General features: G+C 42.1%; 1 protein-coding gene across 1 annotated transcript in view; it reads left to right on the top strand.

The window, feature by feature from the left end:
- Positions 1 to 26,078, top strand: part of LOC144817999 (complement component C6-like) — a 652,704-nt gene that overhangs the window by 546,373 nt on the left and 80,253 nt on the right. The window contains exon 14 of the mRNA XM_078675004.1: positions 16,556 to 16,688. Within this exon, the coding sequence (XP_078531130.1) occupies positions 16,556 to 16,688 (133 nt within the window). The remainder of the gene's footprint in view (positions 1 to 16,555; positions 16,689 to 26,078) is intronic.

Genomic DNA, 26,078 nt, shown 5'->3' with positions numbered 1-26,078 from the left:
TCATTCTGTCTCTCAGTCTTCTCATGGTACTACCTACATAAATCTTATTGCAGGTACATACTATCACATAAACCACAAACATCGTATCACATGTGATAAATGACTTAATAATATGTTTACCTGTATTGTTATATTCAAAGTACTGGATATTTTGAATGCCCATCTGCAAGAGCTACATTTACCACAGTAATAAAATCCTGTCCGTCTGTCAGTTAACCAACTATCTCTAGATATTGGTCTCAGATAACTTGGACTGACAATATTTGCCAATGTAATACCTTTCCTGAACGTTAACGATGGTCTATCGGTAAGAAAATGTGATATATCTTTGTCATGTTTTAAGAGGTGCCAGTATTTACCAATTATAGAATATAATTTATGGCTACCTGTGCCAAAATTCGTCACCAATCTAATCTTCTGTGACTTGCCATCTCTAGTGTTAGCTTGTTTAGGTTTCAAAGTGTCTTCTCTCTTAATTCGCTTAGCTTTACACATAGCTTGTGTCACAATTTTCTTGTCATAACCTCTGTTTGTAAATCTATTGGCCATATCTGTCAGGTTATGTGAAAAATCTGAATCATGTGAGCAATTCCTACGGGCTCTAAGCATCTCTCCATATGGAATTGCATTGATTTGGCTTCTCGGGTGACAACTGTCAGCGTGTAATAGTGCATTACAACTTGTCTCTTTGCGAAACATGCGACTACAAAGTCTTTCCCCTTCCACAAATAGTTCTATATCCAAGAAGGTACGTTTTTGTCTACTGTAACAGGTTGTAAAAGACATATTGACATCATTAGTATTCACAAAATCAAAGAAACTTTGAAGTTCCGTTGTGCTCCCCCTCCAAATCAAAAGACAATCGTCAATATATCGTCCCCAATAACATATATGATCAATCCATTGTACTCCCCTGGGGCCCCAGATCCACTCCGCCTCAAACCATCCCATGAAGAGATTGGCAAAAGACAGAGCAAATCTGGAGCCCATCGCTGTACCAAGCTTCTGTTTATACCACTTATTTTCAAATAAAAATATGTTGTGCTCCAGTACAATCTTAGTCATTTCCAAAATCATTTGAGTATGATCAAAAAGATCTGCCGATCTTTTGTTAAAAAAACTCTCCATTGCTTTCATCCCCAATACGTGATCAATATTACAATATAGTGAGACCACATCTAATGTAGCAAGTATCATGTCTGATTCCCATACAACATCACTCATTAAGTTGAGGACATGTTTAGTGTCCTCAATATGTGACGGGAGTTTCTCCACAAATGGTCTAATAAATACATCAATGAATTGAGAGAGTCTCTCTGTCGGGCCACCGATGCCTGAGATAATCGGCCTACCCGGTGGTTTCTCTCGATTCTTATGTATCTTGGGTAGGCTGTATAGACAGGGGGCTCTAGGGAACTCCACACGTAAATAGATATACTCATCATATTCTAGCAGGCTAGCATCATACCAATGTTTAAGTCTGGAGTTGATCATCTCTGTTACACGTGAGAGGGGACTGGTAGACTCCTGTGTATAATATTTCTCATTGTTAAGTTGAGACATTATTCATCATTATAGTCATTACGATTCATTATAACAATGTTGCCTCCCTTGTCTGCCATACGTATAATCAATTCTGAATTAGATGATAGAGATTTCAATGCCAACCTCTCCTCTCTACTGAGGTTACCATGTAAGGGAAAAGATGGACCCCTCATCTCTCTCAAGATTACACGATCAATATCTAGATTGACAGCTTTATAGAACGCATTAATCATGTTACCTGCCGATAATTGGGGTGTCCATTTTGATTTAGTTTTAAGACCACTGCTGATAGAAGAACTTTGTTTGATTTCCAAGTCTTCTAATAAAGTACTCATAGTAACAGGATCTTCTTCACTCTCTGTAATTGAGAGAAGGAGTTTTGTGTCATAAACTTCCTGTATAGTGATGTTACTAGGTAATGTTGTAACAGAAGAAACATGTCTACGCCCAATCTCTTGATTGGAGAAATATTTCTTAAGTTTGAGTAACCTCGCAAATTTATAAACATCTATCTTTGCAGTGTACCAATCAATACTCGTAGTCGGACAGAATCCCAAACCTTTTTTTAATAGTGAAGTCATATTATCTGACAATACATGTGATGAAAGGTTGAAAATCTCTATCTCATTTGTCTCCACTTGGTTCATTTCCAGGACCTTGTCCTCATCCCTACTCTTGTTTTCTCGCTTCCTTTTTCCTCTTGTACCTCTCCTAGTCTTTCCCCTCCTGTATCTCTTGATCTCCCTATTGGTTCTCGATTCCCCATCCTGAACCGACGTACCTCCTGAAAAAAAGAATTATCCAATATCTGACCAGTAACTAACTCATCCTCATTTTCACTCGTAACCACACTGCTAGAAGAGGAAGGAACCTCTGAACTAGACGGTGTGTTGGTCTTCTTAGCGGTCCTTTCCTTATCTATTAAGTAATCAAACCTACGTGCAAATGTGAAGATGCGACCAGTCATATAATCATGCTCGTCCCGCTTAATTTTCCTAGCTTTCCAACATTTGATATCAGCCTGTAGGTTCGTTAGAATCTCATCCAATATGGTGTAATTTTTAATTGTAGGCTCTGGTAGATTCATTTCCTTAATCTCATCCTCACAGGTTTGAATCTCAATAAGCAATTTAGCAATTTTTCTTTCAGCATTTTCTATCAATAGAAACTAACTCATCCTCCTTTTCACTCGTAACCACACTGCTAGAAGAGGAAGGAACCTTTGAACTAGACGGTGTGTTGGTCTTCTTAGCGGTCCTTTCCTTATCTATTAAGTAATCAAACCTACGTGCAAATGTGAAGATGCGACCAGTCATATAATCATGCTCGTCCCGCTTAATTTTCCTAGCTTTCCTACGTTTGATATCAGCCTGTAGGTTCGTTAGAATCTCATCCAATATGGCGTAATTTTTAATTGTAGGCTCTGGTAGATTCATTTCCTTAATATTATCCTCACAGGTTTGAATCTCAATAAGCAATTTAGCAATTTTTCTTTCAGCATGTTCTATCAATAGAAGAAAATGCTGAAAGAAAAATTGCTAAATTGCTTATTGAGATTCAAACCTGTGAGGATGAGATTAAGGAAATGAATCTACCAGAGCCGACAATTAAAAATTACGCCATATTGGATGAGATTCTAACGAACCTACAGGCTGATATCAAACGTAGGAAAGCTAGGAAAATTAAGCGGGACGAGCATGATTATATGACTGGTCGCATCTTCACATTTGCACGTAGGTTTGATTACTTAATAGATAAGGAAAGGACCGCTAAGAAGACCAACACACCGTCTAGTTCAGAGGTTCCTTCCTCTTCTAGCAGTATGGTTACGAGTGAAAATGAGGATGAGTTTGTTTCTATTGATAGAAAATGCTGAAAGAAAAATTGCTAAATTGCTTATTGAGATTCAAACCTGTGAGGATGAGATTAAGGAAATGAATCTACCAGAGCCTACAATTAAAAATTACACCATATTGGATGAGATTCTAACGAACCTACAGGCTGATATCAAACGTAGGAAAGCTAGGAAAATTAAGCGGGGCGAGCATGATTATATGACTGGTCGCATCTTCACATTTGCACGTAGGTTTGATTACTTAATAGATAAGGAAAGGACCGCTAAGAAGACCAACACACCATCTAGTTCAGAGGCTCCTTCCTCTTCTAGTAGTGTGGTTACGAGTGAAAATGAGGATGAGTTAGTTACTGGTCAGATATTGGATAATTCTTTTTTTCAGGAGGTACGTCGGTTCAGGATGGGGAATCGAGAACCAATAGGGAGATCAAGAGATACAGGAGGGGAAAGACTAGGAGAGGTACAAGAGGAAAAAGGAAGCGAGAAAACAAGAGTAGGGATGAGGACAAGGTCCTGGAAATGAACCAAGTGGAGACAAATGAGATAGAGATTATCAACCTTTCATCACATGTATTGTCAGATAACATGGCTTCACTATTAAAAAAAGGTTTGGGATTCTGTCCGACTACGAGTATTGATAGGTACACTGCAAAGATAGATGTTTATAAATTTGCGAGGTTACTCAAACTTAAGAAATATTTCTCCAATCAAGAGATTGGGCGTAGACATGTTTCTTCTGTTACAACATTACCTAGTAACATCACTATACAGGAAGTTTATGACACAAAACTCCTTCTCTCAATTACAGAGAGTGAAGAAGATCCTGTTACTATGAGTACTTTATTAGAAGACTTGGAAATCAAACAAAGTTCTTCTATCAGCAGTGGTCTTAAAACTAAATCAAAATGGACACCCCAATTATCGGCAGGTAAGATGATTGATGCGTTCTATAAAGCTGTCAATCTAGATATTGATCGTGTAATCTTGAGAGAGATGAGGGGTCCATCTTTTCCCTTACATGGTAACCTCAGTAGAGAGGAGAGGTTGGCTTTGAAATCTCTATCATCTAATTCAGAATTGATTATACGTATGGCAGACAAGGGAGGCAACATTGTTATAATGAATCGTAATGACTATAATGATGAAATAATGTCTCAACTTAACAATGAGAAATATTATACACAGGAGTCTACCAGTCCCCTCTCACGTGTAACAGAGATGATCAACTCCAGACTTAAACATTGGTATGATGCTAGCCTGCTAGAATATGATGAGTATATCTATTTACGTGTGGAGTTCCCTAGAGCCCCCTGTCTATACAGCCTACCCAAGATACATAAGAATCGAGAGAAACCACCGGGTAGGCCGATTATCTCGGGCATCAATGGCCCGACAGAGAGACTCTCTCAATTCATTGATGTATTTATTAGACCATCTGTGGAGAAACTCCCGTCACATATTGAGGACACTAAACATGTCCTCAACTTAATGAGTGATGTTGTATGGGAATCAGACATGATACTTGCTACATTAGATGTGGTCTCACTATATTTTAATATTGATCACGTATTGGGGATGAAAGCAATGGAGAGTTTTTTTAACAAAAGATCGGCAGATCTTTTTGATCATACTCAAATGATTTTGGAAATAACTAAGATTGTACTGGAGCACAACATATTTTTATTTGAAAATAAGTGGTATAAACAGAAGCTTGGTACAGCGATGGGCTCCAGATTTGCTCCGTCTTTTTGCCAATCTCTTCATGGGATGGTTTGAGGCGGAGTGGATCTGGGGCCCCAGGGGAGTACAATGGATTGATCATATATGTTATTGGGGACGATATATTGACGATTGTCTTTTGATTTGGAGGGGGAGCACAACGGAACTTCAAAGTTTCTTTGATTTTGTGAATACTAATGATGTCAATATGTCTTTTACAACCTGTTACAGTAGACAAAAACTTACCTTCTTGGATATAGAACTATTTGTGGAAGGGGAAAGACTTTGTAGTCGCATGTTTCGCAAAGAGACAAGTTGTAATGCACTATTACACGCTGACAGTTGTCACCCGAGAAGCCAAATCAATGCAATTCCATATGGAGAGATGCTTAGAGCCCGTAGGAATTGCTCACAAGATTCAGATTTTTCACATAACATGACAGATATGGCCAATAGATTTACAAACAGAGGTTATGACAAGAAAATTGTGACACAAGCTATGTGTAAAGCTAAGCGAATTAAGAGAGAAGACACTTTGAAACCTAAACAAGCTAACACTAGAGATGGCAAGTCACAGAAGATTAGATTGGTGACGAATTTTGGCACAGGTAGCCATAAATTATATTCTATAATTGGTAAATACTGGCACCTCTTAAAACATGACAAAGATATATCACATTTTCTTACCGATAGACCATCGTTAACATTCAGGAAAGGTATTACATTGGCAAATATTGTCAGTCCAAGTTATCCGAGACCAATATCTAGAGATAATTGGTTAACTGACAGACGGACAGGATTTTATTACTGTGGTAAATGTAGCTCTTGCAGATGGGCATTCAAAAAGATCCAGTACTTTGAATATAACAATACAGGTAAACATATTATTAAGTCATTTATCACATGTGATACGATGTTTGTGGTTTATGTGATAGTATGTACCTGCAATAAGATTTATGTAGGTAGTACCGTGAGAAGACTGAGAGACAGAATGATTGAGCACTTTCGTGCTTTAAAAAATGGAGATACGAGGTATCCAATTGCTGCCCACCTAGTCCAAAATTGCCATGAACAAGATAATCACAGATTTATGTATCATGGGATAGAACAGGTAACGATGGACAGTAGGGGCGGCAATAAAGTACTTAAATTGAGACGCATTGAGGCAAGATGGATCATGAAACTTAGAGCAGTTGAGGATGGTCTTAATTTGGATTCGGAGTTACAGTACTATTTAGGTGAATAAATTGATTACCTGGAGGTATATAGCCCCATATGAAACTTGTATCTCAGATTTATGTGAAATGTTATCTCTGTATTGTATGACTATATTTTGGTTCTTGTTATAACCAACGGATTTAGATCATATAATGTAAGTAGCAAAGACGTATTTTCACCATTTTCAAATGTGACCAATTTTGTTTAGTAACACTATTAATGCATACAGACGTTTATGCTACTAATGTGTATAGTTATGATATCATCATAATAATCTGTATAGATATTCTACCTTTTTCTATTAGACTTTAACTTCTATTTTTCCTCGCATCACCCCTCTCCGTGGTGTATAATACCAATTCTATGTTATACACATATTGATTACATGGTGACAAAGTTGGTGAAGTCTGGATATAGGTATACTAGTCTTGGTATTTAGTCAGGATAATTCTCTTAGCCATGAGGTTTGGAGCGAAACAGTGAGTTTTGAGATCGCCGGTTCGAAGTGGCTTTGAACAGAAATTTTATTAACCCCATTATACGTTTTAGTAATTCCTAATATCTTATTGGGAATCGGCTAAACAGAGGTGATTTGTAATCCTTATTAATGCTGCGCAATTGCATGTATATTTGATAAAATAATGAAATTGCAATTGAGACGAGGAGAAACGTAGATGTATTATTCTCTATGGAAATCGAGAAAGGGCTATGATAGTTCACCTACAATGTCGGACTTGTGGTGAAGTTACAAGGTATATACAATTTAATTACGAACATATTATGTTATGTGGCGATTCGATGGCCATCTGGGGTATAATAGTAACCCATATTGGCTAATATTAATGATTCGATAATATACTTTTTACTATTTAACGTGACTAGAATATTGATGGGTCGCATTTCGAACATGATAAATTTATTGCATGCATTAAATATTGAAGTAGAAAGATTTATTTGCTCTAAATGAGAATATTGGGCAGGACAACATGGCTCCCACAATTTGGACCTATGAGACCCATTTAAAGATGGCGCTAGGGTACAACGGGAACGCGAGTGCCAGGAAATGTACGAGGGAGCATTGTTGTGAGCGGACAGGTGAGAGCCGACATTGAGGGGAACAGGGCTGTTTATCAGCGGTATTGATACTTAAACGTACTTGCATTACTCTTACAGGTACATGTACTCGTGTATCCTGTATTTTGGATTTAATTTCGCCAAATCAAGAACTCGACGAACACAGAATGAGTGGAGTGTAAGAAGTGTGTGAAAAGAGGTGAGGTTATACACCTTTACAAATGATTTGCATATATGCATACGGCATTTAGTACTATAAGTAGGGATGTTTAGTATATAGTTGGATCTTGGTAGACATGTAACTACATCAATTTTGTGTTGTGAGAATCCAGTTTCAGTCTGCTAACAAACTTGGTGGTTATGGACATGGTATTTTTTTTTAGGAATAGGTGTTATGGTAATTTGACAATTGGATTTGATATATATCGATTAAGAGTGTTCAGGACAGTATACCTTTATTCCAGGTATTTCCACACTTGTCTCAGATCTGGAATAATTTGATTCATAGTCCGGTGATGGACTTGTTATCGTTTAAGGTAAATTACTTGCCTTCTACACTAAATTGTTTTACTTGGTACGTTGGGACTATTTTTTATTTTGCTCACATTAGTATGTCTGTCTCTAACTAGGGTACATGTACATTTTCACTTTGGTGACATCTTACTGATTTACACAAGTTGCGTGGTAGTCTCTCTATATTGGTACTATTTTTCCCATACCTTTGGTTTTCGGTGATGGGTATACATTAACCAATGTCCGATTGACGTATACATATATTTTTTTATTTTCTGGGTTGCAGCCCTGATGAAGTCAAGCGATGCAATAACTAGCATCTGACGAAACACGTGTTGGCTGTTAAAGACTTATTTGAAGAATCCTCTATTAAAAGACATTGGATTACCATAATATTGGATTTGTGGATCACTTTTCTTCAACGGATACATCTTCTTTCAAGAAAGACATTACTCCTGCACTTGAGTGGAACTATTCCTTATTAATTTGTGAACATTTGCATTTCTGTTTATTTTCGTGGAGCTCAGAGAGATACCAGTGTGAATTTGGATTATAAAGGCACTGTCCCCTGCCACAATTGCAGCAACTGCCACAACGTAATACAAGGTTCTATCATCACACACCCAATGAAAGGCTTTCCTATCAAACTGAAAGTAAACGCATCTTGCGACACTGCCAATGTTATATATTTGATAAAATGCCCATGTGGATTGGTATATGTGGGAAAAACAATGCGCAAAATAAAAACCCGCATACTGGAACATAAAAGCAATATACGCACTGCCAATGAGAAATCAGCCATAGCATTACATTTCAAAGACAATCATCACAATGTAGCTCAACTCAGATTTGTGATTTTGGAAATCATTAACAAAACACCAGGTATCAACAATAACAAACTGTTATTACAAAGAGAGAACTTTTGGATTTATTTCCTCAACTCTATGAAGCCAAACGGACTAAATGTTATGTTATGTTATGTTATGTACATTTATTACGCGCACAGCTGCTCCAGCGAAGGAGCATCCCGGCGCCCGACAAGATAACAACATAACACAGCTAAAATGGAAGACTAAAGGTACAGCAATTAAGTAAAAAGGAAGGTCTTGACGGCCCTACCAAACGAAAAAAGATCGTCAAGGGCACGAATCTTTGAAGGGAGGGAGTTCCACAGGGCCGCAGCACGTACTCGAAATGAGCGGCCGCCGGCACGGCTAAGCTTGAACCGGGGGACTACTGCAAGTTCAAGGTCCGACGAACGTAGGGGGCGGACCAGAACATAAGGAGACAAAAGATTCAAAAGAATCTGGGCGGGGGAGCCCTTGAGGATCTTATATGCCAAACATAGCACTTTGAAGTGGATCCTCTGCTTAATCGGCAGCCAATGGAGAGAGCGCAAAGTATTGGCAGTGAAACAGAACCTGGGGAGGCCCACCACCGCTCTAGCGGCCGCGTTCTGCACACCTTGTAGACGAGTGATTTCGGCCTGGTTAATCCCCACCAAGATGGAGCTGGCATAGTCAAGCCGAGAAATCACCGTCGCCTGCACCATGAGTTGCCTGGTCGATGCGTCAAAGAATTTTAACACAGGTCTTAGGCCACGCAGGATACCGAAACAGCATGCAGCAGTTCTCTTTGTGGCAGACAAAGCTAAGGGCCGGATCTAACCACACCCCGAGATTTTTTATCTCCGAAACCGGGGTCGGGGTGGGACCAAGCTCTGAGGGCCACCACATATCACCCCAGAGTTCCGCTTGTTTGCCGATGATCATGATTTCCGTTTTTTTGCGTTCAACTGGAGACAGTTGGAATTCATCCAGCTGGCAACCGCCCGAAGTCCATTCTGGAATCTTGGTGCATCCAAATCAGAATCCCCGCTGAGTGTGACCGCCAGCTGAGTGTCGTCAGCGTATGACACCATGGTCATACCCCACTGCTTGACGACATCCGCCAGCGGCCTCACGTAGAGATTGAACAACGTGGGGCTCAGCGAAGATCCCTGAGGGACCCCAAGATCCAGAGGGTAAGATTTTGACTGATGGGGCGGAACGGCCACGCAAAAAGATCGATCAGCAAGAAAAGAGCGGAACCACTGAAGCGCAGGACCAACGACGCCAGCTTCCTCCAGGCGCTGCAAAAGAATCCTGTGCGAGACAGTGTCAAAGGCGGCGCTAAGATCTAATAAAACAAGCGCCGCCATTTGACCTGAGTCTAGCACAGTGCACAGGTGTTCCACCATGAAGAGGAGGGCCGTTTCCGTGCTGTGCCCAGCACGGAAACCGTTCTGCGTGGCGTCCAAGATGCTGGCCCGCGTAAGATGGGCTGAGAGAGCAATGTTCACGTGCGCCTCTGCTACTTTTGCCGGCCACGAAAGAAGCAATATTGGACGATAGTTCTCAGGTTTTCCAGAGTCCAGAGACGGCTTCTTCAGGATGGGCATGACCACTGCCTGTTTCCACTTGGCGGGAACCACACCTGATGCAAGCGAGATATTGATCAAGGAACAAACCGGCAGAAGGTCGAAAAATGCCGGATCTCTAAAAAAAGCCGGTCTTAAAGGGTCTGCCGGAGTCCCAGACTTAACTTGCTGAGCTAGTATCTTGAAGCTTTCAGGTGGAAGGCAGGGAAGAGAGTGTACAACATCCTGCACCGTTGGGCTCAAAAGCCCACCACCAAGGGGCATAGCCGTGGGGAAGGCTCGGTAGATGGCTTGGACTTTTCCAAGAAAAAAGGCCGCCAGAGTTTCGCAATGTGAAGTAGAACACATTGCATTCACAGAGGCCTTTTTTGCCACCAGCTCTTTGAGAGCCTTAAAAATTGTTTTAGATGGATTAATACTATTGCGGAATTCAAAAGCATAGAATGCCGCACGGGCTCTACAGACAGCGCGATGGTAGGATTTAATGGTGGCCGAGTACAGGGCTTTTTTGCTGGTGTCGTAGGTTTTACGCCACTCTCTCTCAGCACGTCTACACGTACTTTTCAACGCACGCAGAGAGCCATCATACCAAGGACTGGGGTCCCTTGCTCTGCATTTACTCAAAGTCACCGGAATAAGAGAGTCAAGGGCCCGGGTGACCCATTCACAGAAATGGTCATAGCCCGTCTCCACAGTGTCTAGTGGGCCCAACGGGTCCTCAGACACAAGGCAATGAAAATCATCAGATTTTAATTTATTCCAGTGACGTCTAGGTACGGCTCGGGCCGTGGGTTTGAGAGGACACTCATACAATGGGCACTGGATCGTCACTAAGAAATGATCCGTCCAGGCCAAAGGAGAAGGGGTAAGAACCCTTGCCTCTACTAGATTCGTGAAGAAAGGATCTAGAGTGTGTCCACCTACATGTGTGGGACACGTGATCAATTGAGACAATTGAAAGGCCTCGAGATCGGCCAAGGTGCTGCTCACGGCAGGCGCACTCGGATTGTCGAAGTGGAGATTCATATCCCCAAGAATAGAGAAATTGGCACACCCTACGGCCAGCGTGCAAACCGCGTCCGGAAGTGCCTCCCTGAATGCCACGTCACTGCCTGGGGGGCGGTAAATCAACATGCCAGAGAGGGAGAAATGGGGGGTGATGGAAATCTTAAACGAGGCACTTTCTCAGCCTGCGATTTTTAGACCTCTCCAAACACAGGGGTAACAGGATCTCACCGCAAGTGCTATACCCCCACCTCTAGTGGCACGGTTAAGCGTGTAGACCGAGTACTCGGAGGGGAAGGCCAGATTGAGAACAGCCGTATCAGCCTCCTGTAGCCAGGTCTCAGTCAAACAAAAGATATCAGGAGACTTATTCTCATATAGGATCGTGATAATCTTGATAATGCTTCACCAACGACCTGACATTCAGGTTCCAAATACTAAGCTCACGCAGGGAGCGTTTACTTCCAAAAGGGGAGTCCTTACCCATACAACGTGGGAGGGCGGGGGCACCAAGCGACCACCTGCCACAGGCACATTGGTACGGGCCACACATCGGATTCACCTGAGCCGCGTCGCAACCCGGGAGATGCTGTCTAATGGACACAAGAGCGTCCCTCGAGTAACGAAACATCGCATCCACCACCGGAACATAGAGCGGAGTCCTGCCCAGCCCAACGCGTCAGGACGGGGACGGGCGCAGACAGGCTGGACTCTGGCGTGACTCCGGCGCTGCGAAGGTGCACCCGCTGCGCTTGCAAGGGAGCTATATGTAGGCGTGCCTCTAATCACCCGGAGCACTAGTCCGCTCGTAGGCGACGCCCCCCTCACAGCAGACACCACTCCAAGATGGCGCACGATGCTTTTCCCACCCCAAGGACCGGACCCGCAAAATAGCGGTGAAAACCAATTATAGTGCAGGTAAGGGGAGAAGAAGCGTCCTGCGTTAAAAACAGGGGAAAACGAAATAATGACAGCAAAACAAATAACAAAACGGTAGTTTTAAAAATAGACGCGATGGAAATAGCGCGAGGCGCTATGCAGCAATATCGTTACCTTGGTAGGGAAGAACCCTGGGGCCGGTCGCCTTATGTAGGCGTGCCTCTAATCACCCAGAGCGCTAGTCCGCTCGTAGGCAACGCCCCCGAGCGGACTAGCGCTCCGGGTGATTAGAGGCACGCCTACATAAGGCCGATAAATGATCGGCTGGAATTCGCATGCTATCTATGAACTCAAAATATTGAACTGCATCGAGATTTGTTCTATTAGAGCGATCATTATTTATTATTTTTGTCACTGTATATATCACACTACACATTCTTCTAAGATGGCGCTCACTTTAGACTATGCTTCACTATGACACCCTTGAGTTCATGTCACCTTTCCAAGATGGCGTTACCATCTGGATTCACCCGAGTCCTTTGTTTATTTTGATTTCACCTAGTTTGTTTAAAAGAACAATATTCGACATCGGTCGTGGTAAACCGAGGTCATCCATTTAGGATTTGATACATTACAGAAAGGTGAGACATAATGCTGTATGCTTAAAATACTACCGTTGGTAGGGAGATGGCGAATTTTTATACTTTAATTACTAACGCACACGGAACTTGAAAGCTTTAGCGTATTGTAATAAAAGACGGATCCCACGCCGTTCTCACAAGATAACAAATGCAGCTGTAGCTAAAACGAGGGTTGCCTTTTAACCACCACAGCGCCACAGAATGTTTTTTGATATATTTTTGAACCTATATTTTTGAACCCGTTTTCAATATAGACATTGTGCTAACATCATGACATTCTTTAGAATGTAATTCATTATTTATTGAGTTTGTGGTTTATGATGGATGTCGGCAATTTTCTGGTTCTCAACATCAATTGCTTGTCTATAAAGTAATGAACTTATAGCGTTTAAATAATGATATTTAAATGTTACTTTGATAATCATTATTGTTGTATGTATTTAATGAGAATACGGTGTGTGTCCTTAACACACTTCATTTCTTGAATTGCAGATTCCCCTGATGAAGTGCGCTTGCACGCACGAAATGCATTGGGATCATATGAAAATGTATTCACGTTTTGTTTCCATGTGATGGATGAATTGGATGATATACTTGATAACATTTCAAGATTCAAACTGAAACTCAATGATGAAAGTAGTGAAATAAACAACTACAGATATCCATACAACGTTGTCAATACAACTTTATTTTTCCATTAAGGATTTAACTCCATCGGGCAAGATTACGCAGTGCCTTGAGGGTCGCCCCTGAAGCACAGGGTAGCTTTTTTGGTTAAAGTAGTGGCACAGCAGAGAGGAGTTTTTCTCCTGGAATCTAACATCAGCTCCCATGCAGGTGGTATGGGATACATGTAAGGCATGGCTTAGGAGAATTGTCATCAGTGAATTGGGCTGGGGAAGAAAAATTGCAGCTTACTAAATTAGAAGAGGAGATAGTGAAAGCACAGGATATGCTAAAAGCTAATCTGCATCATGGACAGGAAAGGAAGGGGCTGTCAGGAAAATGATGCAGTAATAAGAGGTTAGCAGAGCAAGAGATATTGTGTACGGGGAGAATTGTGGAATGTTATTAGCCTGAAAGTCAAGTTTGGAAAAAAAATCTACATTTTATTAGGAAGATCATTGTTGGGGGGACAGGTCTGAAAGTTGAAGAGAGTAATAACATCAGAGCTGCGTTTACTAAATCTTTTCAGGGGTTATACACAGAAGATTTAGTGGTAAATGAGGAAGATCTAGAATGCTGGCTTCAAGAAGAACACCTCCCCAAACTGACTGTTGATCAGTCCCAATATTTGGGTCAAGAAATTAATAGTAGTGAAATTTTGGATATAGGATCAATAGACCTAGCCGTGATACAAGGGACATTTGATCGTGTTCATTGGAGGTGTCTTCGGATCACTTTAGAACACTTGGGACTAGGTAAAAATTTGATAGACTCAGTGTTTAAGATGTATAGCACTCCAACTGCTAGCATCCTGGTGATTGATAGTTTCTCATCCCCAGTAAGAATAGAAAGGGGGACAAGACAAGGCTGCCCTCTCTCTCCAATACTGTTTGATCTTTATATTGAACCTTTTGCTCTAAGTCTAAGAATGAATAATGGGATCAGGTCTTTTGAAGTGAGTGAATACTCAAGGAAGATCTCCCAATATGCAGATTATTTCATGGTTTATACATCAGCTGTAACCTCTGCTTTGCCACACTTTTAGATGGGTTTTACGGTTGTTTGCAGGGGCTGAAGTTTAAGGTTAATAATAAATTTTACATTTTAACTTGTGGTCCAAAGAACACTTGCTCAAAAACGTTTTTTATTGGAGAGACACCCATAATGAAAACTATGAACTTCAACTAACTGGGTATCTTATTTAATGCCAATTTCAGCTGGGTTCGAATAAATACTTAAAGGTCCCAATCGGTGGTGGTGGTGGGTGAAACACTATTCAGGTTCGCAAAGAACTTGGGACAAAAAAGCCCCCAAAAGAATTGACAATGCTATATAAAAGGACATGCCTCTCTGTGGGCACACATGGAGCTGGTGTGTGGGGGCACACTTATGTAAAGTCCCTTCAGGTAGTAGAGAATAGGTATTTAAATAGGCTTTTAGGACTCCCCACATCCACATGGAGTTTTATTTACCACTATGAATTGGGGTTAGGCTTTTTAGAAAACATGGTGGGTTTGGCGCCCATTCTGTTACAATCTGGTCCTTACCGGAGCAAAATTCCTGACACAGAATTGTGGAGGATCGTCTGAAACAAAGAAACATGCTAGCCATTCCTTGGAATAATTATGTAAAAAGTACTCTTCGAGACCTAGGATTGAGTATTCTCTTCGAGACTACAGATAAGATTAGCTCACATACCAAGGTCCTGGTTAAGGAAATGTACTCTTCCCGTAAAGAAGAGATTTATAAAAAACTTCTGATATGGTCACAGTGCATGTGTATACTCCACTCTCAACTTGTAATAGCATGGAGCACTACTTAACGTGGATAAAGGCACCAGAGCACAGGTTTTATTCAACATGGCTTAGAGCCAATATGATTCATTTTTTAGGGGCTTCTCTTGTTACTGGGTCTTGGTTTGCTCTATTTTTGCCATGTTGTCCGTGTGATGGAGTTTCTAGCCAGTCAACCTAGCACTTCACACTATTTTGGACTTTGTACTCTGCTTTTAGAACTCGGTTTTTACACCCCATTTTGAGTGGAAAATGTTTTAACACATACCAAGAGGGTCTACTGGTTTTTTAAATCGCCTCGAGTCTCCAACAATTTGTTATGCGGTTTTGAATTTTATAATTCAGGTGCTGAATTCAAGGAAAAAATATGCAGCATGATTTATCTATGGTGCTTGGATGATCAGTGATGTACATGTTATTACCAGACGTTTTATGATACTGTTCTGTTGTTACTTTGATATGTGTTTTAAATATGTGCTTTAATGGTCATATGTCTGACTGAATAAAGATTTTTATGACTTTGACTTTGACAAACCTTGGGTGAAGAAGTTTCACACTTTGTTTTGTTAACCCCTCTTAGAAGAGGTTTACATTGTTTTTCTGTCTTTAATTTTGTACATATTTGTAATTTTATGATGGTATGCATGATAGTTCCTTTGGGGGAAGCTTATGTGCAATACTCTTTGCCTCAGATGGTTATGGTAACAAGCCAATGATAAAGGCTAGGTTCCTGATTGTTTCATTGGGAAAAGTCATGTAATATGTCATATTCCATAGGTTTGATCAATTTATTATGAAGTTTTTATTGTTCTCTCTCACATGCTAGTGAGGACAGCCCTATCTCTTGTGATATTACAGTTGGCCAGATAAATGGGATGTCAAATGTATCCATGTAGTAGAATATAAGGTGTAGGTAGGTCTTCTAATGAAGTGCTATCAATAAAATACCAGTTAATTCCAGTTGTGTCTTGTAAGTGGTGTCTACTGTAATGACATTTGTTGTGTTCAAATGATATTTTATAACCAGTAAAATGTCTACGTTAATTCTGCAATACACCAATCCCGTCCAAAAAACAATATTCATCAAGCACATGAAAATTAACATTTGCAACTGGTCAGCTGGAATATGCACTAGAGAGAGTTCTAATTCCGAGAAAAAAGAGTGAAGAAATAAATAATGTTGAAGCAGTTCATTGTCTTTAAATTGCCACTTTTTCTTGTTTTGCAGAATCAGAAGAAGCAATATTCTGTAGCAGAAGAGCTGGAAGTTATATGCATCTCTGGCTATGAGCTTGTTGGGTACCAGTTCTTCAAGTGCTTACCAGATGGATCTTGGAGACAAGAAGCCGTAGAGTGTCGCAGTAAGAGAACGCCAACCTAAGTGTCCTTCTCACCATGCCTGTGTATTTAGTATACTGCTGATGTCCAGGGGATGCTAGTAAATATGTGTACTTATAAACAATCATTCAGCATGTCACAACTTTATCCCCAACACATTAATTTATTACACTTGTGATTATTTTGACTAATACTATTCAGCTTTAACTGCACAATTATTAGAAGTGTTCAGTTCAGAGGGCAGCCAAATGTTATTGCTTTGGTGAGATTTCCCAAGTTATGATACTTGAAATGCTGAATTAATTCCAGAAGAAAAGCCACGTTAGACCAATTGAAGTGTATATTCCTTTAAACCACTGACTATCAAGCTATTTCATCAGGAGAAGTAGTGTTTGGTTGAGGCTTATCAAGATTGCAGAGATAACTGCAGAACCACAGGAACCACTCCGGGAAATATCAAGAAACCGAAAGAATATGCTAGCCTTTTTAAAAGAATCAAGTACTAGTCAGTCGCTTAACAAAGCAATCTGTAAAATGTTGACCTTGGTACTTTGAGAGGTAGGCAGTACCACTACGAGGGAGCCATTGTTAGTGTGTTTGATAAGGTCAAGGACAAATCAAACCCATTGCAGGAATCCAGGGACAGTTATGCTGCAAAATGTGCACCTTCTGATAAGTGTGAAAAACATATTGAGCATCTATTACTGCAGCAAAAATAACAGGTTGTGCACTGATCGATCAATCAACATGTGAATGGGGATGTGAATGCATGATTGCGCTGAAAACAGTTCAATCTACGTATTCCAGTAGTGTTGGTACTCACACGAATGGCTTTGTTATCAAACGGCAAAAATATTTATACGTTGTGGTAAGAACCCTGCAAAAGGTATGTGGATGTAAATCAAAAGCCACATTCAGATCGCCAGGTTCGAGTTATATACTAATATGGCACGGAACATTTTTCCTATATATGCAATTAGGGAATTATGGAAGTTGCTCCAGAATAAGAGCCTAAAATAATTTTACAGTCACAAATTTTGAATGGCTACTTCCAGTTCAAACTTGCCTAGTAACGGTTATTGCTAAGTAATAACCGCGTAGTAATAGCATGCGAAGTAATGGAATGCAAAATAACATCTCATATTCCATTGAAACTGATCGTTTATGGCAGTCCTCTCTATCTAGGTCATGGATGCAGCATACAGAATAACACATACAACTTTTTATGACTGGAAACCCCTGTAAAAGGAATCAATATTTCAGAGGGTTCTGATGAGGACTGAGAATGAAAGATAAGTCTTGTGGCAAGCAGTGTGAATATGAGCATTAAATAAATAGCAATGTCACTTTTTGAACCCTATGAAGGTGAACATGCTGAGATAAATCTTTGAACCCGGAAAAAAATATACTTTTTGCTGAGCTGGTTCCATGCTGTGTTTAGTAGACTGCCACGTTTCCTTATTTGCAGTTTCACCATGTGCAGGTTGATCATTGAACATGTGCTAAGAGACCCAAGGTACCTTGTAGTTTAGGGCAAGGTCAGTGGGTAACAGACTAGAAACATCTGGTCAATCAGATTAAGTTTCAAAACGCATTTGGGTATCCTGCATCCTGTTGTATGTTTTTGTCATTGTAGAGTGCTTGTGTTTGTTTTAAGTGTCCTCAAAGAGGGCTGGACCCTGACATCCATGAAATTGAGCTGTCGACCAGTAATACTAACGGGAGGCAGCTTTGAATGTGCCTCCACATTATTCCTGATCTGCGTGGGACCAAGAGGTGCATTTACTGACCCCCTACTCAATGCACATTTGCCAGAGAGTTGAGACCCTTGTCTGTAGGGTGGCTGCTGTAGCCCCAATGGCACTTCTGATGCTGTCTGTGTGCAGAGAGCACTATCCTTTAGGGTAACAATGCATGGCACAATCTTATTCCTCCCTCTGATCTTAGTGGGTTGAGTAACCCTCCCCACATGCTGGCCCGCTCCTTACTTCCCCAAAGATATCCTTATATCTTAAAACAATCAACTGTAATGGGTGAGTGTCTTTAAAAGCCTCAGCCACTGTTAGTTATCCTAGCATCACTTTAGTCCATCCTTTGTTTGCCCACTGCATTATACCAGACATGGTGCAACCATAGGCAAATTAAATTAGTCTTGGTCCTACTCAAATAAGAAAATTCCAATCTGACCTACCAGGCTGTGGCATCGTGGTTCTCTGTGCCCTTCATGACAAACATGAATTTGAAGTCATCAAGAAGAGGTTAGCTTCTGCACCTAAACTGAGCAGTTTTGATCCTTCTGAAAAATCTATTTTGATTACTGATGCAAGTTTAAAGGGCTTAGGTGCAGTACTGGTACAGAAGTTTGAGGGCACCGAGAGGGTCATTCTTTTCTTGTCAAGGAGTTTAAAGGGAGCTGAAACTAGATACTCAGTTATTGAGCGTGAAGCTCTCGCTGTTTACTGGTCTGTCAAGAAGCTTAAAAATCTATTATGGGGAACCACCTTTGAGGTTAGGACGGATCACAAGCCGCTTTGTGAAATTTTAAAAAAGAAAGGTATTGATGCTGTGTCTGGAAGGATCACTAAGTGGGTTGTTGGGTTGCAAGATTATGATTTTGATGTAAAATATCTACCTGGGGTGGAAAACAAGGTAGCAGATGCCTTATCCCGCCTTGTTCCTAGTTCTGAGACTAATGATGAGGAAGATTGTGATGAAGACGATGAGATGGTTTGTGTTGTAGAGGAAGCTATCATTGATAAGGTGAGGTGGTTGAAGATGGTTCAGGAGGATTTGATTCTCGTGGAAGTTCTTAAACTATTAACGACAGGATGGAAGGTCAAACCCAAATCTAATGAAGGCCTCGAAAAATTTTGGCATGTCAAGGATCAGCTTTCAGAACAGGATGGCTTACTGTTTAGAGGAACTAGATTGATTCCACCTCTAGCTCTGCGAGATGAACTTATGTCTTTAGCACATATTGGACATTTAGGAGTCTCTAAAACCAAAGAAATATTGAGGAGGTCATATTGGTGGCCTAATATGGATTTAGAAGTGGAACGTAAGGTTAGGGATTGCATTGACTGTGCCCTTAGTGAGAAGGTAGCTAAACCTAAGGTTCAACCTATGGTGATCAGAGACAGACCGAATGCACCCTGGAAAGAAGTTGGTTTGGATATTTTGGGGCCCATAGTATCTGCTGGTTGTGAGTGGTATGTTTTGGTCCTTGTTGACTTCTTTTCCAGATGGCCAGAAATTGCCATTACTCGTGGCATCGAGACTAAGCATGTGGTGGCCTTTTTAACCAAACTTTTCGCAAGGGAGGGCATTCCCAACACCATTCTCACAGATAATGGTCCCCAATTAGTATCTAACGAGATGGAGCATTTTCTATTAGAGCAAGGTGTAAAACACAAAAAGTCCTCTTTGTACCACCCAGAAACCAATGGTATGGTTGAGAGGTTCAACCGTGTTCTCAAAGAAACCATCAGAATGGCCAAGACTGCTGGTACAGATTGGAGGACAGATGTCTTTAAGAAGGTTAAGGTTTACAGGATATCTCCCCATGCTGTTACTGGGAAGACTCCGTTTGAACTTTTTAGATCACGCATTCCCAATACCCTAGTAGTACCTACATGGGTCAATGATCTACAACCATATCCTCATGATGTTCATGATGACTGGATGTTGCGTGAATCTTCTAGAGTTGAAAATAGGAAAAGGAATTTTGATGCAAGGAATTCTGTAAAGGTCACGCCAGTTAAAGTGGGAGATTGGATACTCATAAAAAATCCCTGTAAAAACAATAAGGCTACCTTTAAGAAACCCATTCGGGTCATTAAAGTTTTTAAGAACGCCATCAAGACTGCAGATCATCGTGTTTGGAATTTGAACAGGGTGGTGGTGGTGAGAAATGATCTTGTGGAGGCGTCTTACAGCTCTCATTGTCAAATGCCTAGTGGTGAACCCTCTTCACTTCTTCGCAAGTCTACAAGGAAGTCTCATTCTCCTGAGTATTTAAGAGACTATGTGACTGTGTGATTTATGCTTTTATGTTAACTCTTTTTCTCCTCCTATTTCGTTTCTGATTTATGCCTTAATGTTAACTCATTTCCTTTTGGTAATTTTGTTACTGTTGTTAAGAAGGGAGATGTGTGGCATCGTGGTTCTCTGTGCCCTTCATGACACAGCTGCGCTGATGTCATGGAGCACTGGAACCTCATATGGAATGTTATGCTTTGACCTAGAGGCAGTTACTATCATATCCTGATGCTGGCTGGATGCTCACCTGTGGCTGGGATCTTTCTTCTAATAAACTACTACTCTTCATCATCTAATTGTTGGTTCCTATTTTACACAGGCCACTTCTCTTCTGAATGGCAACATTTTGCCAAGTTAGATATGCAGTTATTTATTCAGTGCTTTACACCAGGATATTCCATGTTTCTGACTATTTCCAATGTTGGAAAAAATTCAACTGAGTGCTGGAAGACGATGTTATTTGCCCAGGACCAGACCAAAAATCAGGATTAAATCAATATCTAACCTGTCACAGTTAGTACCATAACCACAAAGTCACAAGCCAAGTCCACAAGATGCAGTCCACAGTGGAGGTGGATGGCATGATGGCAAGGTTTTATCCTCCAAACCGGGAAAATAAAGCAGGCCCCACATTTCCTGCATCACTTGGCTCATCCTCCATACCACGAAAATAGCAAAGCTGCTGATGACAATTAGAAAAGGCAGCAACAAGGGAACACAGTTGGCTGGGTAGTTGGAAAGCCTATGCTGAACACAGTTTGTTAACTAGTGTGGCACTCTGTAGCCTCACCTTCAAACGGAAGTTTGTATATCACTGAACCAGAACTCCTTCACCCATCCCACCAATTTCCTTCACTACAACATATTTCCAGTGATGCAAGGATTCCCATGTCATACTGTATCAGTTAGATCCATTTTCAACATGTAGATTTATCCAAGACTATCCCCGGTTTCAGGCCAGCTCTACTGAGCTATGATATATGAGAACTGTTACTTTACTATGAGCTAGTCCGGTCAACTGGTCATTGCCTCCATTATCACTTACCTGACCAAAGCCTCTCTCAGCCATGAGGAATGCCACATAAGCTCAAGCACACTAACACTATCTGCTTGCTCAAAGAATCCTGCTGACCCCATCTTCTTGATTAAAATAAGGCCTATTTCAAAGCTATTTCAGGCCGCCCATGCAGAGCTTAAACCTTAGTTAGGCATGAAATAACCCTCCTATTTTGAGTTGAATCAACTAACTGATAATCGAGCCTTCAAAATGACATGGAAGCTACACTGATGGATGGAGAGTTGCTTATAGTGAAAGACCAGGGCAATGCATGGGCCTTGACCACGCTCGAGCTAGCCAGCCACTGCCTTTGACAGTACATTGAATAGATGACTGAGCACTATAATAATACAGTTCCTTTCTCATCACCTAAACCCATCCCTTGAAACTGGGTGACTTCTTCCCTTGTTTAAGGTCACGTGAGTAGTGCCACAGGATCTTGCATTTTTGCTGACCTTCTTTAATGCCTACATGGCCGAGCTGCTGTAGGTCCTCAAAAGTTAAGATATTGGCCACTGCTTCTATGCAGTCAAAACCCAGATATGCCTCAAGTTGCAGAAAGACTGTTGTTGCCATCAGTGGATAGCGACCTTCTGTGCTCTCACACGCAAGGCTACATGAATGAAAATCACCTGTGTCAGAATGATTTTCATTTTAAGAACATTCATACATTATATGCAGCTGTACAAATTATTGGTGGAACTCAGTTATGGTATGAATGTCCAATAGACTAGAGTTTTACGCCACAAGTTATTGGTACACTATATAAATCTAAAGGGGATATGAGTAGAGTAAAAGTGACTCACACTTTGAGTGTGTCTCAGGACAAGACCCTCTACCTGGACCCTAGAACCAAGTGGAACTGGATTACCTGTCTTTCACATGCTTTCCTTCCATTGGCTTGACCCCACTCAGCAGGAATATGTCCACTACCTGGACTCGATGTAATCTAAATCAGCTGATGCTGACCAGTCCTTCCTACACCCAGTGAATGCAAGCATCAGCTGGGCCTCATTCTACCTGATCCTTTTGGGTAAGATCTAACTCTTCCTGCTGAATACACTAATCATTTAGCTGATACATGAAGATTTCATTTATATGATCAATCACTGCAATAATGTCTATGCTAGGCATCCCGTTAACATTTTTAATAATATACAGCAGGCAAAAGACAATGCCACCTGTCAGGATTCGTAACTGGTAACTGGGAAAGCCAGATGATAGTCCACCCCGCTCCCTAGAATGTGAATTTCCTATTGTGTAGAAGATTACTAAGACAAGAACAAAATGCTGTCTGGAAAGGGAAATGGGGGTGAGAGAGAAAAAGAGACATCAGAGCTCACACTATAATGTAGGTAAAGCACAGATATATATTAGTACCATTGACAAACAAATCTGATTGACTGACTGAAATATGCACAAGTAACCAATCTGAAATAACAATAGGGTTTGATTACCGGCTTCCATGTGGTTGGCTGATGGGAACCTAGGCTGGCGCTATCGTTAGTTCGAGCCCAGGTAGAAAGTCAGCAGGAAAGCAAGGTAAGAAGGGGCACAAGCCAAAGAACAGATCCAATCCAGAATCAGTAATTGTGGCCAGCATACAAGCTCAATGGTCAGCAAAATTCACGTGTGTGCTATCCTGCTTCCTGTCGTAAGTTCGGTATCATTGTGCAGTGTGTGTGTTTGTCTGAAGTGTACCAAGGGAGGCTCTGGACCTTGACATCCTTGAAATTACACTGCCGGCCAGTAATGCTAACTGCAGGCAGTGGCTGATAGGAGAGCCTCTGCTGACAAAATGACCCGGAAGTCCCATGACCTCCATTCTGCCTAGCTGTCACACAAACCCATAGGCAGGTCCTCAAAAACCTGGTGGAAATACGGCTCACAGATCTCCTCCATCTCATCCCAGGAGTGGACCAGAATCTCAAAAGTCCCTGCTTATTCCCAACACTACCCATCTCAGCTTTGGCTCAAAAATCGGATTACACCGCCCATTCCAAGATAACTTTACATTTTCTGCCAACTAAACAACACATTGAACTCCAGGTCCTAACCCTTCCTCGCAAAAACTTCCCCCATCAGGTACCTTATTATCTTGTCAATGTTCTCCTACTTTACCAAGTAACCGGATGCCTATGATCTTTCTTTCCAAATCTGTCGCTTTTCTGCCAATTGGAAACTCTAATTTTGGAGTTAGATCCCTGAATTCCTTGTTCCTCCTGATACCCTCGGTGCTCTGAAGAAGCCAACTGATGGTTCAAACATTCTATCAAACAACAGGGATACATATTAAAGGCCTTGGACCCCTACAATTGTTTTTTAGACTGTTATTCATATTGTGATATCTATATTGAATGTGTTGACAAGATTCGAAATGATTCTAGCAGGAACAGTAGCATTTGCTTTAGCACACACTAATATTTGGTGTTAGCAATGGGATTTCTGGCTAGCTGACACTAGCGAGGCAGAAACCACCACTCTAGTCAGGATAAGGGAGTTACACGTCTAAAATAACACCTGCTCCCCTTCTTGGTAGCTTGGCACGAGCAGCAAGGCTTATCTTAGAGGCAGTGTTTAAAGCATTTGCACATAACCAAGAGTAATACAGCGTACCCACTACAAAAGGACACAACACCAGTTTAGAAAAATATCCAATATTTTTATAGAAATAAAATAGACCAAAAAATGATAAAAACTCCACCATACTCTACTTAAAAGTTCACAGTTCAAAAACGACGTTGATTAAAAAGAGTTCCTTGGGTGGATAGTTCTGTCCGGGCTCCCACGGCAGCGTGAGCACACAAATCCGAAAAGAGTTCTGGCTGACCGCAGGGTCGCGCCCAACTACGGAGTCGGAAAGACCCACAAATAGTACCTTTCAGAGATGCAAGGCGATGGGGCCCTTGAAGTCATTTGTGTTGCAGGTCGAGCTCCTCTCTGATGGGATCAGGAGCTCTGGTGCCCACAGGCGTCGGGTGCTGCGGTGTGAAGTGCAGCGGTGTGGCGTGCGGTGCCCCCAGGTCACGGTGCGAGCAACGGCTCGGTGGCGGTGTCAGATGGCGTAGTCAGTGAGACAAGGGTCACGGTGCGAGATGGAGGCGGTGCTCGTCACGGTGCTAGCAGGTCACAGTGCAAGCAGCGGCATTGTCGTTGCTGTAGCGCTGTCGTCGGCTGACGAACTCGAGTTGATGACACTGGCGTCGGTGGGCCAAGGCTGTGGTGTGGGATGAGAGCAGTGCATTGTGTAACTTACGAGCGGTGCCCCCGAACCACGGTGCAAGCAACGGCGCTGATTTCGGTGGGAGGTGGCGGCGTCAGGAGGGCCACGGCGTCATCGTGTAGCAAGGCGGTGTAAAGTGCAGGCCCACAGGTCACGGTGTGAGCAGCGGCTCGGTGAGCGACATCAGCAGGCATTTTCGGTGAGACCAGGGTCGCAGTGTGGCATGGCGGCGCTGCCCTCTGCGATGCCAAAGCTTCGTCGTGAAGCAAGGGGGTGCGGAGTGCGGTGCCTACAGGTCGCGGTGCGAGCAGCGGCTCGGTGATGGTGTCAGCAGGCGTCCTCGGTGAGACCAGGGTCGCGGTGCGGCGTTGCAGCGGTGTCCTCTGCGGTGCCTTCTGGACACGGGTTCGGCAGGGTTGTCGTAGATGTCGGCGAGTGGCGTTCTTCGGGTTGCAGCACAAAACACACAGTCCCTAGTGCTGCGGGTTGAAGAACCTGAAGTCTTTGCTGTTCATGAGACTTCATGAACAGGGGCAAGCTCTACTTCAAGCCCTTGGAGAGTCTCACCAATTTGGTTGCAGAAAGTCCAGTCCAGGCCTTTCACTGCCCAGGACAGAAGCAGCCACTGCAGGTTAGCCCAGCAAAATACGCAGCAAATCGGTCGTTCCTCTAAGCAGTTTCTCTGGTGCTTCTCCTGTGCAGTCTTCTTGATCCAGGTGAGTTCTAAAATTCAGGGTCTGGGACCCAGCATTTGTACACAAAAATCCTTTGATCTGCCAGGCAGAGGGTGTCAGTGTCTGGCCAGAACCAGTTGGGCCTTCTCTGGCGTGAATTCCTGGCAGGAGGTGGAGACGGCTTTGTCAGAGGCAGACCAGGCCCTTTGAGGTGCAAAGAAATTCCTCCTCCTTCCCCCATCGCAGCCCAGGTCTAATTAGCCCTTTCCTGACCTATCCAGACCATCTGGAGCCCCTCTGGCCCCTCAGCCATCTGTCCTCCAAAACCCAGACAGGCAATCCACATTCCGGCAGAAGCATACAGGATGACCAAGCAAAATAATACCCACTTTCTAAAAGTGGCCTCTATGAACTCAGAATG

Source organism: Lissotriton helveticus, chromosome 2_1 (genome assembly GCF_964261635.1).
Source record: "Lissotriton helveticus chromosome 2_1, aLisHel1.1, whole genome shotgun sequence".
NCBI lineage: Eukaryota > Metazoa > Chordata > Amphibia > Caudata > Salamandridae > Lissotriton > Lissotriton helveticus.
Note: the sequence above shows the minus strand (reverse complement) of the source record. Positions and strands in the feature narration are given on the sequence as shown.